At 47.5% G+C, this 19611-nt stretch overlaps 1 protein-coding gene across 1 annotated transcript in view; it reads left to right on the top strand.

Moving 5' to 3' along the window:
* Positions 1-18570, top strand: part of crebrf (creb3 regulatory factor) — a gene marked incomplete at its 5' end in the record, with an annotated part of 19526 nt that extends 956 nt beyond the window's left edge. Inside the window, 7 exons of the mRNA XM_083665361.1 lie at positions 5401-5526; positions 6391-7717; positions 8527-8721; positions 10566-10755; positions 12039-12112; positions 13643-13765; positions 16721-18570. Of these exons, the coding sequence (XP_083521487.1) occupies positions 5401-5526; positions 6391-7717; positions 8527-8721; positions 10566-10755; positions 12039-12112; positions 13643-13765; positions 16721-16839 (2154 nt within the window). The 3' untranslated portion in view covers positions 16840-18570. The remainder of the gene's footprint in view (positions 1-5400; positions 5527-6390; positions 7718-8526; positions 8722-10565; positions 10756-12038; positions 12113-13642; positions 13766-16720) is intronic.
* Between the last annotated feature and the right edge of the window lie 1041 nt (positions 18571-19611).

The following is a 19611-nucleotide window of genomic DNA, read 5'->3' as shown; positions in this document are numbered from 1 at the left end:
GGGAGAGAGGGGATGGGAGCCAAGGAGGTTTCTGATGTCTGAAGTTTAAAAACGACTAGTAGCAAGATTAGCATTATTAGCATGATTAGCATTATCCATGGTGGTGCATCTCAAATCCTGACAGAATCATTAGCTCTGCAGCCTTGCATGGACCCACTCAGGCTAGTTGAGCTGCTAGGACATTGTGATGATGAATTAGGTGTGCCGTCAGACAACAGCCAATGGCTATTTCCCACGTTAGTCATGGGAACGTCCTATTGGTCGACATTCCTACAGTATTGCCGCCTATTCAAGGAATTCTCACGCTCATCTTTCATGTTTTAGCTTCAGTCACCCAACTAAAATGTAGTACAAATGATCTGCTACTGGTGTTAGATTCAAGATTCAAGATTTCTTTATTTGTCACGTGCATACAAGTATACAGTGAAATGCAAAAGTGACAGTGCCACAGAGTAGTGCAACAACACAATAAGTTTTAAAATACAATAAAATAAAAATAGAAGTACTAAAAAATATACAGTATGGACAGTATAAACAGTATAAACAATATGAACAGTATAGCCAGTAAGCAATATAAATAGCAGATGGATGATTATGTGTGTGCATATGTGTTAGAATGACAGTGCATGTGTGAGTGACTTGAGGGGGGCACTGGTGGGGTCATCGTTGACAATTCTGATGGCATGGGGGAAGAAACTCAGTCTTAGCCTCTCTGTTTTTGCTGCATGACAGCGGAGGCGTTTTCCTGACGGCAGCGGCTGGAACAGTCCATGTTTCGGGTGGTGAGGGTCCTTCATAATCCTGTATGCTCTGGTCCTACACCTCCTGGTGTACAGGACATGGAGAGGGGGGGTTGGAGCTCCCATGGTCTTTTCTGCCAGGCGTACCACCCTTTGCAGAGTTCGCCTGTCCTGGGCCGTGCTGTTACCGTACCAGACGGTGATGTTGCCAGCCAGGATGCTCTCCACAGCTCCAGAGTAGAAGGACTGAAGGATCCTCCGGGAGACTCTGAATTTCCTCAGTTGCCTGAGATGGAACAGGCGCTGCCTTGCCTTTCCCACCAGAGAACTGATGTGGGTAGTCCAGGTCAGGTCTTCTGAGATGTGGACTCCCAGGTATTTAAAACTGCTCACCCTGTCCACAGCAGTCCCTCCGATGTCCAGCGGTGTGTAGGCCCTTAGTTGTTGTGCTCTCCTGAAGTCCACAATCAGCTCTTTTGTCTTGGAGACATTCAGGATGAGACTGTTCTCCTGACACCAGAGTGACAGGTCCGCCACCTCGTCCAGGTAGCCTTTCTCATTGTTATCTGAGATCAGCCCCACCACGACCGTGTCGTCCGCAAACTTGATGATGGAGTTTTCGCTGGACTTAGCCACACAGTCGTGGGTGTACAGGGAGTAGAGGAGGGGACTAAGGACACAGCCCTGGGGGGACCCTGTGCTCAGTGTGAGTGAGCTGGAGGTGTGTCTACCCACCCTGACCACCTGTGGCCTGGCCGTCAGAAAGTCCAGGATCCAGGCACACAGGGGAATGTTCAGTCCTAGACCAATCATCTTATCAGCCAGTCTGGTGGGGACTATGGTGTTGAACGCTGAGCTATAGTCTATAAACAGCATTCTCACATAGCCCCCCTTCTGCCTGTCCAGGTGGGAGAGAGTGGTGTGGAGGACCTGGGAAACTGCATCGTCTGTAGATCTGTTTGGTCTATATGCGAACTGCAGTGGGTCCAGGGTCGGAGGGAGGGAGGAGCAGATGTAATCCTTAATCAGCCTCTCGAAGCACTTCATGACCACTGAGGTTAGAGCCACGGGTCTGTAGTCATTCAAGCAGGCTGGGGAGGTGATCTTGGGCACAGGGACGATAGATGATCTTTTAAAACAGGTGGGAACTACTGAATTAGCTAGTGAAAGGTTGAATATAGTGGTGAACACAGGAGCTAGCTGGTTAGCACAGGTCTTGAGTACTCTCCCAGGTATGCCATCCGGGCCAGCAGCCTTCCTAGTGTTCACCTTCAGCAGAGCCCTCCTCACGTCGTGTTCCGTCACGGAGAGTGCTTGCTCTGCCCCAGCGTGTGAACTCCCGTCAGCCGCGCTAGCCAGCACTCTGACGTTGTTGTGGTTAGCCGGCGCGCTAGCGGTGGTGTTGCCAGCCTCAAACCGTGCATAAAAAGAGTTCAGGTCTTCAGCTAGGGAGGCATCTGCACTTCCGGTTGAGGAGGGTGTGTGCCGGTAATCCGTAATAGATCGTAGTCCTCGCCATAGTCCCCTGGTGTCGTTGCTCTCCATCTGCGCCTGCATTCTGTCTGCGTATCTCCTCTTGGCGGCTTTCACCGCCCTCCGCAGTTTGTAGGACTCCGCTTTATACTCCTCCATGCTGCCGGATGCCAGCCCGGAGTTGTAAGCGGCGGTGCGAGCCCTCAGAGCGGCACGGATGGAGCTGTCGACCCAGGGTTTCTGGTTGGGGTAGATCTTTACCGTTGTCGTTGGTACGATGTTATCGGCTAATGTAGAGATGAAGTCCAAGACGGTCTCTGTAAACTCGCTGACATCGCTGGATCCTTCGTGGGATGTTACTACTGTTACTACTATACTACTATACTACTACGACTACTACTACTACTATACTACTATACTACTCGACTATACTACTACTACTATACTACTATACTACTACTACTAGTACGACTACTACTACTACTATACTACTATACTACTTGACTATACTACTATACTACTACTACTAGTACGACTACTACTACTATACTACTATACTACTACTACGACTACTACTATACTACTACTATACTACTATACTACTCGACTATACTACTACTACTAGTACGACTACTACTACTACTATACTACTACTATACTACTACTACTATACTACTACTATACTACTATACTACTCGACTATACTACTATACTACTACTACTAGTACGACTACTACTATACTACTACTATACTACTATACTACTCGACTATACTACTACTACTAGTACGACTACTACTACTACTCTACTACTACGACTACTACTATACTACTATACTACTCGACTATACTACTATACTACTACTACTAGTACGACTACTACTACTACTATACTACTACTACGACTACTACTATACTACTACTATACTACTACTGCTACTATACTACTACTATACTACTACTACTGCTACTACTACTGCTACTACTATACTACTCGACTATACTACTATACTACTACTACTAGTACGACTACTACTAGTACGACTACTACTACGACTACTACTATACTACTACTGCTACTATACTACTACTATACTACTACTATACTACTACTACTGCTACTACTATACTACTCGACTATACTACTATACTACTACTACTAGTACGACTACTACTACTACTACGACTACTACTATACTACTACTATACTACTACTGCTACTATACTACTACTATACTACTACTATACTACTACTACTGCTACTACTATACTACAACTACTACTATACTACTACTACTACTACTATACTACTACTACGACTACTATACTACTACAATACTACTCGACTATACTACTATACTACTACTATACTACTACTATACTACTACTGCTACTACTATACTACTACTACTACTATACTACTACTACTACGACTACTACGACTACTATACTACTACTATACTACTCGACTATACTACTATACTACTACTACTAGTACGACTACTACTACTACTATACTACTACTACGACTACTACTATACTACTACTATACTACGACTACTACTATACTACTACTATACTACTACTGCTACTATACTACTACTATACTACTACTACTGCTACTACTATACTACTACTACTACTACTATACTACTACTACTACTATACTACTACTATACTACTACTACGACTACTATACTACTACTACTACTACTATACTACTACTACGACTACTATACTACTCGACTATACTACTATACTACTACAATACTACTCGACTATACTACTATACTACTACTACTATACTACTACTGCTACTACTATACTACTACTACTACTATACTACTACTACTACGACTACTACGACTACTATACTACTACTATACTACTCGACTATACTACTATACTACTACTACTAGTACGACTACTACTACTACTATACTACTACTACGACTACTACTATACTACTACTATACTACGACTACTACTATACTACTACTATACTACTACTGCTACTATACTACTACTATACTACTACTACTGCTACTACTATACTACTACTACTACTACTATACTACTACTACTACTACTATACTACTACTATACTACTACTACGACTACTATACTACTACTACTACTACTATACTACTACTACGACTACTATACTACTCGACTATACTACTACTGCTACTACTATACTACTACTACTACTACTATACTACTACTACTACGACTACTACGACTACTATACTACTACTATACTACTCGACTATACTACTATACTACTACTACTACTACTATACTACTACTACTACTACTATACTACTACTATACTACTACTGCTACTACTATACTACTACTACTACTACTATACTACTATACTACTACTATACTACTACTGATACTACTATACTACTACTACTACTATACTACTACTATACTACTACTACTACTATACTACTACTACTATACTACTACTGCTACTACTATACTACTACTACTACTACTACTACTACTATACTACTACTACTATACTATTACTACTACTACTATACTACTACTTCAACTATACTACTACTACTACTACTATACTACTACTACTACTACTACTATACTACTGCTACTACTATACTACTACTACTATACTACTACTGCTACTACTATACTACTACTACTACTACTATACTACTACTATACTACTACTGCTACTACTATACTACTACTACTACTACTACTACTACTACTATACTATTACTACTACTACTATACTACTACTACAACTATACTACTACTACTACTACTACTATACTACTACTACTACTACTACTATACTACTACTACTACTACTATACTACTACTACTACTATACTACTGCTACTACTATACTACTACTACTATACTACTACTGCTACTACTATACTACTACTACTACTATACTACTGCTACTGAGAAGCAGCCATTGAACATGTTTAAAGCATTATTATTATTATTATTATTATTTACGCTTCAAAGCAGCTCAGAGAACAGAGACTTCTTAGTTAGAGAGCAGAAAGAAAAAGACCCGGTTGAGATCTTCTTAACGGTAATGTTTCTTTCCCTCCCTTCTCCTCCCTCCCTTATCCTCCCTCCCTTCCTTCCCTTCTCCTCCCTCCCTTCTCCTCCTCCCTCCCTCTTCCTCCCCCCTCCAGCCCAGCATCACTGGAATGGACCCACCCTTTGGGGATGCCTTTCAGAACTACACGTTTGCTGACCAGGCACTGACCAGCACGGACTTGTTGGCCAGCAGCTCAGATCCAGACTTCATGTACGAACTGGTGAGTCACTGGTTCACTTATGATTCACTGATTCACTAGTTCTGAACTGGGGAGTGGTTCACTGGTTCACTTATGGTTCACTGGTTCAGTAGTGAACTGGGGAGTGGTGAACTGGGCTGAGCTCAGGCTGGACAGAGGCCTATAACAGTACAGCCCCTGTCTGGTTTCCCAAGAGCTTCTCCAATTGAGAATGTTATTCAGTCCAGAAATAGCCAGGCTACAGGTCATAGGTCATGCTCTCACAACCAGGTAAAGTTAGATAAAGTCAATAAAGGTTTTACACCAGAATGACTGTAAATGGGGAGAGATACGAGGGGACACGGCCCGGCAGTGGAACGTTTTCACTGAGGACCTCTTTGTTGAAAAATGTGTCTTTCTTGATTGTGTTTTATAATGTTGTAGTTTGTATGATGTGTGGTTGTAAAGTGTGTGTCTGATGTGTGGTTGTAAAGTGTGTGTATGCAGGGCTCCCTCGTAAAAGAGACCTTGGTGTCAATAGGACTCCCTGCTAAAATAAAGGTTAAATAGAATACAGTACCAGACAAAAGTTTGGACACACCTTGCCAAGAGTGTGCAAAGCTGTTATCAAAGCAAAAGGTGGCTATTGTGAAGAATCTAAAATATAAAACATATTCTGGTTTGTTTAACACTTTTTTATTTACTACATATGTTCTTTCATAGCTTCATAGTCTTCAATATTAATCTACAATGTAGAAAATAATAAAAAATAAAGAAAAACCATTGAATGAGAAGGTCTGTCCAAACTTTTTACTACTGTAAAATAAACGCATTTCTGTTTCACTGTTTAACTTTGGACCTTTCTGTCTCCCCTCCTCCCCCCTCCCTCCTCCCCTCCCTCCCTAGGACAGAGACATGACATGCCGCCAGAGCCCGCGGGGCGACCCCTTCTCCTCCGTGGCCGACTGCAAAGAGGCGGAAGCCTCCGGAGAGCACCTGACGGAGCTGGTGGAGGGCGACCCCGCCTACAGCTCCAACTTCGAGCAGTGGGACACCTACTGGGAGGACCTGACCAAGTACACCCGCCTCACCAGCTGCGACATTTGGGGCACCAAGGAGGTGGACTTCCTGGGGCTGGACGACTTCTCCAGCCCCTACCAGGACGAGGAGGTGATGGGCCGGACCCCCACCCTGGCCCAGCTCAACAGCGAGGACTCCCAGCCCCCCGTGTGTGACACGCTGTACCACCCGGACCTGATGATGGGCGGTGGTGGGGCAGGGCAGAAGCAGCAGCACGCCTCCCTCCCCCCGCCCCTCCTCTCCTCACTGGGGAAGAAGCCGGGCGGTGCCACACGCCCCGTCGCGGCGACCGCGGCCTCCTGCTCCCTCCCTGCCAGGAACTCCCTGGCGGACTTTGCGGAGGGCGGCTCCCAGAAGGCCACGTGGCCCGTCCCCTCCACCACCGAGACCATGTCCAAGACGCAGGCCAAGATGGCCGCCCCGGCCTTCCACGGCGCCGACTACGTACGCAAAGCCAAGGTCCGCGTGAGCGCCCCCCGCAGGCCCCCCCCGGACCCCCACCCCTCCGGAGACCCCCGCTGCTCTCTGATGGCAGAGTTCCAGGACGTAGTGGCCACCACCTCGGGCAGCGCCGCCCCTGTGACCGCCCCCGCCACTGCAGCCTTCGGCAGCACGCCGGCCTATGAGACAAGGGCAGAGATGCCGCGGAGGGAGATGCCGGCCGCCTCTGTGGGGACGTCTGGGGCCACACCCCTCAAGATCCACTACCCCGGGGCGGGGCCCGGGCCCAGCGAGACCCGGATGGAGGCCGTCGGCGTTGCTGGTACTACCAGTACCACCAGTACTGCCGGTACCTCCCCGGGAGCCGACTCCGCGGCCGACAAGAAGAAGGAGGAGGAACACAATTACTCCCTGTTCCTGACCCGAGCCCGGCTGGCCGGCAAGGACATCACCGAGATGGAGGTGGAGGAGGAGGAGGAAGAGGAGGAGGAGGAAGAGGAGGAGGAGGAGGAGGAAGAAGAGGAGGGGGTGGAGGAGGAGGAGGAGGAAGAGGAGGGCGAGGGGGTGGATCTGGACGATGAAGATCACGACGAGGGCTTCGGCAGCGAGCATGAACTGTCTGAGAATGAGGAGGAAGAGGAAGAGGATGAGGATGAGGACTACGAGGGGGACAAAGACGATGAAGACATGAGCGATGCGTTCTCCGAGCCAGGTAGCTAGTCCGTCTGCGTTTTCACAACCACGACACATCGGCCTATCACAGTCCACGTTCACCCCACAGCCACAATCCAAACATGGATCTCAGAATTCCATTTATTTTTCAGAACCAGTCTTATAGTCCAGACGGTGACTAAAGTCGCCCAAATTGTCAACATTCCAGAGTGCCAAAATGCATCAATTATGATGCTTCATTTTGCAGTCAACCAATCAACAAAAGTATTGTTGCTAGGTAAACACCACATAAAACACTTGGCACTCTAGGTGGTGACTCTTTGACTGGAACTCTTTGGCAGTTGGTGAGTTAATGAAGATGTGCACTTCAAGAGACCAGCTGGGTAAAAATTTCAATTCCAAACTTCAGCCTCTACAGAGAAGCTCCCAGTAGCTCTGTCTTGACGTGGACCTCATTGTAGTTGAATCCATTCTAAGTCTAAAGGCGTGTGGGTTGGTGGCTGGTGTGGGTTGGTGGCTGGTGTGGGTTGGTGGCTGGTGTGGGTTGGTGGCTGGTGTGGGTTGGTGGCTGGTGTGGGTTGGTGGTTGGTGGCTGGTGTGGGTTGGTGGCTGGTGTGGGTTGGTGGCTGGTGTGGGTTGGTGGCTGGTGTGGGTTGGTGGCTGGTGTGGGTTGGTGGCTGGTGTGGGTTGGTGGCTGGTGTGGCGGAGTGAGTCTCATCAGCCTGGGGAATGAGGTCATGTTTGTCCTGTGGGTGTCACTGTGACCTTGGGGCCGGGCTGACCGGTCTGTCTCTCTCTCTCTCTCTCTCTCTGTGTGTGTGTGTGTGTGTGTGTGTGTGTGTGACCCAGGTTGTGACACGGACGCGGTGGAGGACGTGAAGGGTCTGACGGCAGGGATCTCCAGGAAGAGAGGGAAACGCCGCTACTTCTGGGAGTACAGCGAGCAGCTGACGCCCTCCAAACAGGAGCGAATGCTGAAGCCCTCCGAGTGGGACAGAGAGACCCTGCCTAGCAACCTGTACCAGAGGAATGGCCCGCACCACGGTCAGACACACACACACACACACACACACACACACACACACACACACGTACACACACACACACACACACATACACACACACACACACACACACACACACACACACACACACACACACACACACACACACACACGTACACACACGTACACACACACGTATGGATGCATGCATGTACACACGATGGATATGCATTTATATGTTTTGAGTAAATCCGTTTTCGGTTTTATGAATGTACTGTATCGGTCTTTGTTGATCAGTGATGTGAAGTGATGTGTTCTCAATGCTCAGCACCACAGGGGTGTCTCCTTTCACCGTTGCTGTTCTCACTGTGCACCACAGGGGTGTCTCCTATAACCGTTGCTGTTCTCACTGTGCACCATGGGAGGCTGGTGGAGGCAGTAATTAGAGGACAGGCTCATTGTAATGCAACGGATGATGTTTCACGTAGTGATTCACGTAGTGATTGAGCCCGTCCTCCGATTGCTACCTCCGCCAGCCTCCCCTGATGGACAGTGATAACAGTAATGGTGATAGAAGACACCCCTGCTGATGAATGCGTCTCCTGGTCTGAGTCTGTTTTCTGCATTAACATTAGCAGGGCTGATCAAGGCCAGCGATGAGACTGCATACAGAATGCAGAAATTAAATGTCTGTGTTGGTCACATGGTGTAGCCACGACAACCTACTGCTTAAAGCAGACAAAACAAAACCATTTTAGTGATATGCGGCCAAACAGCAGATAGGGGTTTTTTAAGTTTCTTTTCCTCTTTTAAGTTTCTCGTTACCACCATCTGGAGCACCCTGAAATGGAAGAACAACATCTGTGCAGTCATTAACAAATACCACAGAAGATTGTACTTCTTAAAGGGGAAGTTTACCCGAAATCCATTTTCATGTGTCCAAAACCGTCTCGAGCTATCATAATTTTACATCTACATCTTAACAGTCCTTCCTAAGGCCTCTTCACCCCCACTACCCCCCTGTACTAACCCTAACCCTAACCCTAGAGACCTCTTCACCCCCACTACCCCCCTGTACTAACCCTAACCCCAACCCTAGAGACCTCTTCACCCCCACTACCCCCCTGTACTAACCCTAACCCCAACCCTTGAGACCTCTTCACCCCCACTACCCCCCTGTACTAACCCTAACCCCAACCCTAGAGACCTCTTCACCCCCACTACCCCCCTGTACTAACCCTAACCCCAACCCTTGAGACCTCTTCACCCCCACTACCCCCCTGTACTAACCCTAACCCCAACCCTAGAGACCTCTTCACCCCCACTACCCCCCTGTACGAGTTCTCTCCTGTTAATAAATAATTAAAAATAAATAAATAAATAAAAATAATTGGCTTCTGGCATTATGACTGCCAATGGCCCCTGATGTGAGCATTGATTACTTTATCTTATGATGACTGTTGGATAGATGATTCACTTACTTAAACAAATGTATTTGTTGTAAGTCGCTTTGGATAAAGGCGTCTGCTAAATGCCATAAATGTAAATGTAAATTTTGCATGTGGCTGCATCATAGCTATGGAAAAGCGAGGTTTGTGTTTACTTCCTAAAAAAGTCTCATTAAAAAAAAGTTTAAATATGTCAGACGAGAGTTTTTGCACTCCAACCCTGCTCTACTACGCCAGTGATTCCCAGAGAACAGCAGGCGCTAGGCCAAGTGCCAGTCAACAGAAGGACCTGGCGTGGGACGGAGATGAAGTCTTGAGTCTAGAATCTTGAACTGATGTGGCTCTGTGATTAGCTGTTGAACAGGGAAGTGTGAACTGACGTGGCTCTCTGATTGGCTGTTGAACTGACGTGGCTCTGTGATTGGCTCCTGAACAGGGAAGTACGCCCTGAAGAAGTCCAGGCGGACGGACGTGGAGGACCTGACGCCCAACCCCAGGAAGCTGCTGCAGATTGGCAACGAACTGAGGAAACTCAACAAGGTCATCAGTGACCTCACGCCCGTCAGCGAGCTCCCCCCCACCGCTCGCCCACGCTCGCGCAAGGAGAAGAACAAACTGGCCTCCAGGTAACACGTGCTCACCTCTCCACCCCTCACCTCCTCCCCTCCTCCCCTCCCCTCCTCCCCTCCCCTGCTCACCTCTGTCTTCCTCCTGCGTTATCCAGGTAACACACGCTGACCTCTCCACCCCTCCTTTTCCACCTCTCCTCTCCTCTCCTCTCTTCTCCCATCTGCTGCCTTCTCCTCCTCCTCCTCTCCATCTTCTTTTCCTCCTCTCCTCCCCTCCCCTCCTTACCTCTCCTCCCCTCCCCTCTCCTCTCCTCCCCCCCCCTTACCTCTCCTCCCCTCCTCCCCTCACCTCTCCTCCCCTCCTCCCCTCCCCTCTCCTCTCCTCCCCCCCCCTTACCTCTCCTCCCCTCCTCCCCTCCCCTCCTCTCCTCTCCTCCCCTCTCCTCCTCACCTCTCCTCACCTCTCCTCCTCACCTCTCCTCACCTCTCCTCACCTCTCCTCCCCTCTCCTCCTCACCTCTCCTCACCTCTCCTCCCCTCTCCTCCTCACCTCTCCTCCTCACCTCTCCTCCCCTCTCCTCCTCACCTCTCCTCCTCACCTCTCCTCCTCACCTCTCCTCTCCTCCTCACCTCTCCTCCCCTCTCCTCCTCACCTCTCCTCCTCACCTCTCCTCACCTCTCCTCCCCTCTCCTCCTCACCTCTCCTCACCTCTCCTCCCCTCTCCTCACCTCTCCTCCTCACCTCTCCTCACCTCCCCTCTCCTCCTCACCTCTCCTCACCTCCCCTCTCCTCCTCACCTCTCCTCCCCTCTCCTCCTCACCTCTCCTCCCCTCTCCTCTCCTCCTCTCCTCTCCTCCTCACCTCTCCTCCCCTCTCCTCCTTAAATGTTCCTCTGTTTAGACTGTTGTTATACCAGTAGGTTTGCTCTTAACTCATCTCTCTCTCTCTCTCTCTCCCTCCCCCCTCTCTCTCTCTCCCTCTCGCTCTCTCTGTCTCTCTCTCTCTCCCTCCCTCTCCCCCTCCCCCCTCTCTCTCTCTCTCGCTCTCTCTGTCTCTCTCTCTCGCTCTCTCTGTCTCTCTCTCTCCCTCCCTCTCTCTCTCTCTCTCTCTGTCTCTCTCTCCCTCCCCCCCTCTCTCTCTCTCCCTCTCTCTCTCCCTCCCCCCCTCTCTCTCCCTCTCTCCCTCCCTCCCTCTCTCTCTCTCTCTCCCTCCCCCCCCTCTCTCCCTCTCTCCCTCCCTCTCTCTCTCTCTCTCTCTCCCTCCCTCTCTCTCTCTCTCTCCCTCTCTCTCTCTCTCTCTCTCTCTCTCTCTCTCTCTCTCCCTCCCTCTCTCTCTATAGGGCGTGTCGCCTGAAGAAGAAAGCTCAGTACGAGGCCAACAAGGTCAAACTGTGGGGCCTCGGCACAGAATACGGTACGTTGCTATTGGTTAACATCTGAATACGGTACGTTGCCATTGGTTAACATCAGAATACGGTACGTTGCTATTGGTTAACATCTGAATACGGTACGTTGCCATTGGTTAACATCAGAATACGGTACGTTGCTATTGGTTAACATCTGAATACGGTACGTTGCTATTGGTGAACATCAGAAGATGGTATTTTGCTATTGGCCAATGCAATACGTTGCTCTGGCCAACATAATTATCCCTCGGACAGAGAAGGAGAGTCGAACGTGATTAAGTTGAAGATGTGCTGAGTAATAGATCTTTAGCTGAGTCAGTATGATGCGCTGGGTAGGTTGTGTCACCAAGGTTATCTGGGTAATTGGGGGGGGGGGGGTTATTTGTGGAAGGAACATCGTGAGGACCAATTTCCAGCTCTATAATGTTCTGTCAAATGTAGCCTAAAACATCTGTATGCTGGTGGTATTCATAGTGAACGCAAAGACGTTACTCTGTGTGAAACCCTGCTCTGGGAACCGGAGGAGAGAGAAAGTCTACGTACGTTCAGGCAGAACACTTCAAGGCAGCTAGCTGGTCAGGTGACGGACAGTTGAACCCACCTATGAAAGAAAGCAACGCATCACATGGTCATGGGACAGGCTTAAGAGAGCAGTTATGCAACACTCCACCAGGGTTAAACAGTAACTAACCAGGGTTAAACAGTAACTGACCAGGGTTAAACAGTAACTAACCAGGGTTAAACAGTAACTAACCAGGGTTAAACAGTAACTGACCAGGGTTAAACAGGAACTAACCAGGGTTAAACAGTAACTAACCAGGGTTAAACAGTAACTGACCAGGGTTAAACAGTAACTAACCAGGGTTAAACAGTAACACTCCACCAGGGTTAAACAGTAACTAACCAGGGTTAAACAGTAACTAACCAGGGTTAAACAGTAACTGACCAGGGTTAAACAGTAACTAACCAGGGTTAAACAGTAACTAACCAGGGTTAAACAGTAACTGACCAGGGTTAAACAGGAACTAACCAGGGTTAAACAGTAACTAACCAGGGTTAAACAGTAACTGACCAGGGTTAAACAGTAACTAACCAGGGTTAAACAGTAACACTCCACCAGGGTTAAACAGTAACTAACCAGGGTTAAACAGTAACTAACCAGGGTTAAACAGTAACTGACCAGGGTTAAACAGTAACTAACCAGGGTTAAACAGTAACTGACCAGGGTTAAACAGTAACTAACCAGGGTTAAACCTCCACCCACCACCCCAGTTTCCACCCACCCCCCCAGCCTCCACCCACCCCCCCAGCCTCCACCCACCGCCCCAGCCTCCACCCACCACCCCAGCCTCCACCTGAGGGTTGACTGTGTGTTACCTACGGGGGTTTGAAGTTTATGGGCTAACCCTAACCCTATATTAGAGTGGAGCCATCCAATGATGTCAAACCTAATGTATTACCATTATTACCATTTCATTAAACGTATTCATCGACGTCAGTGTCCTGACTGAACTGAGGATTGTTGTGTTCCTGTGCAGATCGGCTTCTGTTCGTGATCAACGCCATCAAGGAGGAGATCGTCAGCCGAGTGCAGGACATCTCTGATGACAAGGCCACCAACATGGCGGACAAGCTGGACAAACTGCTCCAAGACACTCTTGGTAAGACGGCCATTTTAGTTCTGTTGTTATACAGCAGCAGAAACACCCAATGTGTAGTCACATGATGTGTAGTCTTGCCTTTGTGAAAAGCGCCATACAAAAACATTTGATGGATTGATATTTGGTAAGACGGTGATTTGTTTTGGGATTTATGTCGCTGTTTATGTAGCAGTGGAAATACACAGTGGATCAGGGGAGGCTGGTGGAGGACGCAGTAAAAAAGAAACACTGACACTGTATTCCTGGTCTATTAACCAACCTAACCAACCCACTCTATTAACCAACCTAACCAACCCACTCTATTAACCAACCTAACCAACCCACTCTATTAACCAACCTAACCAACCCACTCTATTAACCAACCTAACCAACCTAACCAACCCACTCTATTAACCAACCTAACCAACCCACTCTATTAACCAACCTAACCAACCTAACCAACCCACTCTATTAACCAACCTAACCAACCCACTCTATTAACCAACCTAACCAACCCACTCTATTAACCAACCTAACCAACCCACCCTATTAACCAACCTAACCAACCCACCCTATTAACCAACCTAACCAACCCACTCTATTAACCAACCTAACCAACCCACCCTATTAACCAACCTAACCAACCCACCCTATTAACCAACCTAACCAACCTAACCAACCCACCCTATTAACCAACCTAACCAACCCACTCTATTAACCAACCTAACCAACCTAACCAACCCACCCTATTAACCAACCTAACCAACCTAACCAACCCACCCTATTAACCAACCTAACCAACCTAACCAACCCACCCTATTAACCAACCTAACCAACCCACCCTATTAACCAACCTAACCAACCTAACCAACCCACCCTATTAACCAACCTAACCAACCCACCCTATTAACCAACCTAACCAACCTAACCAACCCACTCTATTAACCAACCTAACCAACCTAACCAACCCACTCTATTAACCAACCTAACCAACCTAACCAACCCACTCTATTAACCAACCTAACCAACCCACTCTATTAACCAACCTAACCAACCTAACCAACCCACTCTATTAACCAACCTAACCAACCCACTCTATTAACCAACCTAACCAACCCACTCTATTAACCAACCTAACCAACCCACTCTATTAACCAACCTAACCAACCCACCCTATTAACCAACCTAACCAACCTAACCAACCCACTCTATTAACCAACCTAACCAACTCACTCTATTAACCAACCTAACCAAACCACTCTATTAACCAACCTAACCAACCCACTCTATTAACCAACCTAACCAAACCACTCTATTAACCAACCTAACCAACCCACTCTATTAACCAACCTAACCAACCTAACCAACCCACTCTATTAACCAACCTAACCAACCCACTCTATTAACCAACCTAACCAACCTAACCAACCCACTCTATTAACCAACCTAACCAACCCACTCTATTAACCAACCTAACCAACCCACTCTATTAACCAACCTAACCAACCCACTCTATTAACCAACCTAACCAACCCACCCTATTAACCAACCTAACCAACCTAACCAACCCACTCTATTAACCAACCTAACCAACTCACTCTATTAACCAACCTAACCAACCTAACCAACCCACTCTATTAACCAACCTAACCAACCCACCCTATTAACCAACCTAACCAACCCACCCTATTAACCAACCTAACCAACCCACTCTATTAACCAACCTAACCAACCCACTCTATTAACCAACCTAACCAACCTAACCAACCCACCCTATTAACCAACCTAACCAACCCACTCTATTAACCAACCTAACCAACCTAACCAACCCACTCTATTAACCAACCTAACCAACCCACCCTATTAACCAACCTAACCAACCTAACCAACCCACTCTATTAACCAACCTAACCAACCTAACCAACCCACCCTATTAACCAACCTAACCAACCCACTCTATTAACCAACCTAACCAACCCACTCTATTAACCAACCTAACCAACCCACTCTATTAACCAACCTAACCAACCTAACCAACCCACTCTATTAACCAACCTAACCAACCTAACCAACCCACCCTATTAACCAACCTAACCAACCTAACCAACCCACCCTATTAACCAACCTAACCAACCCACTCTATTAACCAACCTAACCAACCCACTCTATTAACCAACCTAACCAACCCACTCTATTAACCAACCTAACCAACTCACTCTATTAACCAACCTAACCAACCTAACCAACCTAACCAACCCACCCTATTAACCAACCCACTCTATTAACCAACCTAACCAACCCACTCTATTAACCAACCTAACCAACCCACTCTATTAACCAACCTAACCAACCCACTCTATTAACCAACCTAACCAACCCACTCTATTAACCAACCTAACCAACCCACTCTATTAACCAACCTAACCAACCCACTCTATTAACCAACCTAACCAACCTAACCAACCCACTCTATTAACCAACCTAACCAACCTAACCAACTCACCCTATTAACCAACCCACTCTATTAACCAACCTAACCAACCTAACCAACCCACTCTATTAACCAACCTAACCAACCCACTCTATTAACCAACCTAACCAACCTAACCAACTCACCCTATTAACCAACCCACTCTATTAACCAACCTAACCAACCTAACCAACCCACTCTATTAACCAACCTAACCAACCCACTCTATTAACCAACCTAACCAACCCACTCTATTAACCAACCTAACCAACCCACTCTATTAACCAACCTAACCAACCCACTCTATTAACCAACCTAACCAACCCACTCTATTAACCAACCTAACCAACCTAACCAACCCACTCTATTAACCAACCTAACCAACCCACTCTATTAACCAACCTAACCAACCTAACCAACCCACTCTATTAACCAACCTAACCAACTCACCCTATTAACCAACCCACTCTATTAAACCGACCAATCGTGTCCGTTTCTTTCTGCAGTGAAGTCACCGGTTGCCGGGCAGACATCTGACTTTGTGAACCAGATCCTGGAGACGACTGGCAAGGGGGATCCCACGGGCGGTCTGGTGGGACTCCGCGTCCCCACGTCCAAGGTGTAGACGGCCTGACCCTGAGGAGAGAAGGACGGAGGGACGAGGGGTCTCAGGACAGACACACTCAAAGCCATCCTCGCCATTGTCGTCCCACTGTAACAGCTACACACACCTACTGCATGCCCCATTCCACTGGAAACAACTCATCCCCATGCCTCGTGAGAATACACACACACACACGCGCACACACACACCAAACCCAAGTGTGTGTGTGTGTGTGTGTGTGTGTGTGTGGTGTGTGTATTCGCACTAAGCACATATACAGAAATGAACCTTAGTAGCAAACTCTGCACTCAGTAGTCTGTTCACTTACTCGCCATGTTGTGCATGTGGCTAGGGAGCTTCACCCTCACACGGGCCCAAGGGTTTTTGCGAATTTTCTAAGCCAATATTCTGAGATACCTCCTGAAAAGTTTTATTTGTATTTGTTGTGTTGAAAGAAATCAAAGCAAAACAGAATGATCATCAGGTCTTGCTGTAGCCATTTCCTGTAGCGTTTTCATGGCCGTCCGCGTGACAGACTGGGAAAGCCGACGCAGGAAGCAGTTCTGTTTTTTTAGGGAGGGAATGCTGGAATGACAGGACAGGACGGGTCATATTTGGTCATTGAAAAACCTAAATATGGTCATGTCAGTTCCTTCAATCAGCTGCCTTGTTCTAGTGTCTCCTTCTCTGTGCTTCCCAACAGCCTGTGGCTAGATGTGTACAGTATAGCTACTGTTGTTGAGGTATACAGACTACAGTACCGTTAGCTAGCTACTGTTGTTGAGGTATTGAGACCACACACAGCTGTACGGCCTGCAGATGTCAGCTTTCCCATTCTACTATCACGGCGTCCACAGAGGAGGATTCCATTCTGTAATCCGATACATGCCAATTTGCCGACCACATCAATGGCAACACCACAGAAGCACCTGAAATACGACTAATATCGAGTCAGGAAAAACAAAACAGTTGTCAGTACTTTGACGGAATGACGCTGACAAAGAAAAACAAATCTGTTGGTAGACGTTTGGGGATCCACATTTAGGGCCGGGGGCGGCGGTAGGAAGGTTTGTTTTTGGTGATTTTTGGCCTGATTGTTCTGTTCCATCGTCCTGTGCTCTGGCAGGTTAAGATTTGAATTTTTCTAAATGGATCTGAACAGGAGGCCAACACATTCCTACATCGGCTGCATGGGAAGAGGAGAAACAGGACTATATATATAAGCTAGATGGGGTTGTGATGTAACAATCTATTTCTTCTATATACACACACTTTGGTTGAAGTGTCTTCAAATGAAAATGCCATTGGTTCCTAGAGGATAAGAGAGGGCTACACATTTGAAATTCCTTAGTTTGGTGTGTTCATATTTGTATTTAAAAAGAGTACTATTCATTGTGCCTTGTATTTAAAAAAAACAACTTAAAAAAACAAGAAAAAGAAAGAAAGAGAGAGAGGGAGAGGTGTTTTATTACACAAGGCTCCCAGAGGTTGAGGAGGAGATAGTGGACCATTTTACACTGAGGAGAGGGAGAGCAGCACAGGAGGCAGGGAGGCTCACACGCTCCGAGGGATGTTATGGATTTCAGCTCTTTAAAGATATTCTGAATGTACATAGGAACATGGAACCTGTAGATACATGCCACAGAGTCTGTGTGTTATAAAGATGGTGTGTGTGCGTGTGTGCGTGTGTGCGTGTGTGTGTTTTAAAGATGGCTCTGACAAAAATGTACTTTGGGGTAATAGGTACTTAGGTCTTTGGGGGGACGGGGGAGATGGGGGGCGGGGGGTGTTTAAAAGAAATATTCATATAAGAATTACAAAAAGATATTTGCACACTATATTTTGATTGTTTTTTGTACCAAAGACACATGCAACGAAACGGCGACTAGCCAGCTAAAGGAAGGCTTTGCACAGCGTACCTGCCACCGTATTGAATGTAGACAGTGTGGAGGGTCAGGGATTCTCTTTTCAACTGTGAACTTCGCCTGGGTCCACTTCTGTACAGCCGGGTCCAGGTCTGTACAGCCGGGTCCAGTTCTGTACAGCCGGGTCCAGGTCTGTTCAGCCGGGTCCAGTTCTGTTCAGCCGGGTCCAGGTCTGTTCAGCCGGGTCCACTTCTGTACAGCCGGGTCCAGGTCTGTTCAGCCGGGTCCAGTTCTGTACAGCCGGGTCCACTTCTGTACAGCCGGGTCCAGGTCTGTTCAGCCGGGTCCAGTTCTGTACAGCCGGGTCCAGGTCTGTACAGCCGGGTCCAGGTCTGTACAGCCGGGTCCAGGTCTGTTCAGCCGGGTCCAGGTCTGTACAGCCGGGTCCAGGTCTGTTCAGCCGGGTCCAGGTCTGTTCAGCCGGGTCCAGGTCTGTTCAGCCGGGTCCAGGTCTGTACAGCCGGGTCCAGGTCTGTACAGCCGGGTCCAGGTCTGTTCAGCCGGGTCCAGGTCTGTTCAGCCGGGTCCAGGTCTGTTCAGCCGGGTCCAGGTCTGTTCAGAACAGAAGCATCGAAAACGTCTCTTATCCTGTCGCTTCTTCTCAAGTACATTTGTTGTTGTTGTTTTTTTTTGGAGCCATCCGATTGGCTCCTGAAGTCAATCCATACATGACTCCTCCCACCACTTCTCGTGTTGTTAAGGTGCAAAGTCGACAGGAAATGGAGAGCAATTAGAAACACTTTTATTTTTTATTTTTGTCGAAATGTCAGAAATAACCAAAAGTTATGTCACTTGCATCATTTCTGTAGGTAGGTGAGACAGACACGTTTAGATGTGTTGTGTATTTATAGTAAGTACTGTATATACA

The sequence above is a fragment of the Argentina silus genome (genome assembly GCF_951799395.1).
Source record: "Argentina silus genome assembly, chromosome: 2".
Classification (NCBI taxonomy): domain Eukaryota; kingdom Metazoa; phylum Chordata; class Actinopteri; order Argentiniformes; family Argentinidae; genus Argentina; species Argentina silus.
This window is presented reverse-complemented; position numbering and strand designations above follow the sequence as displayed.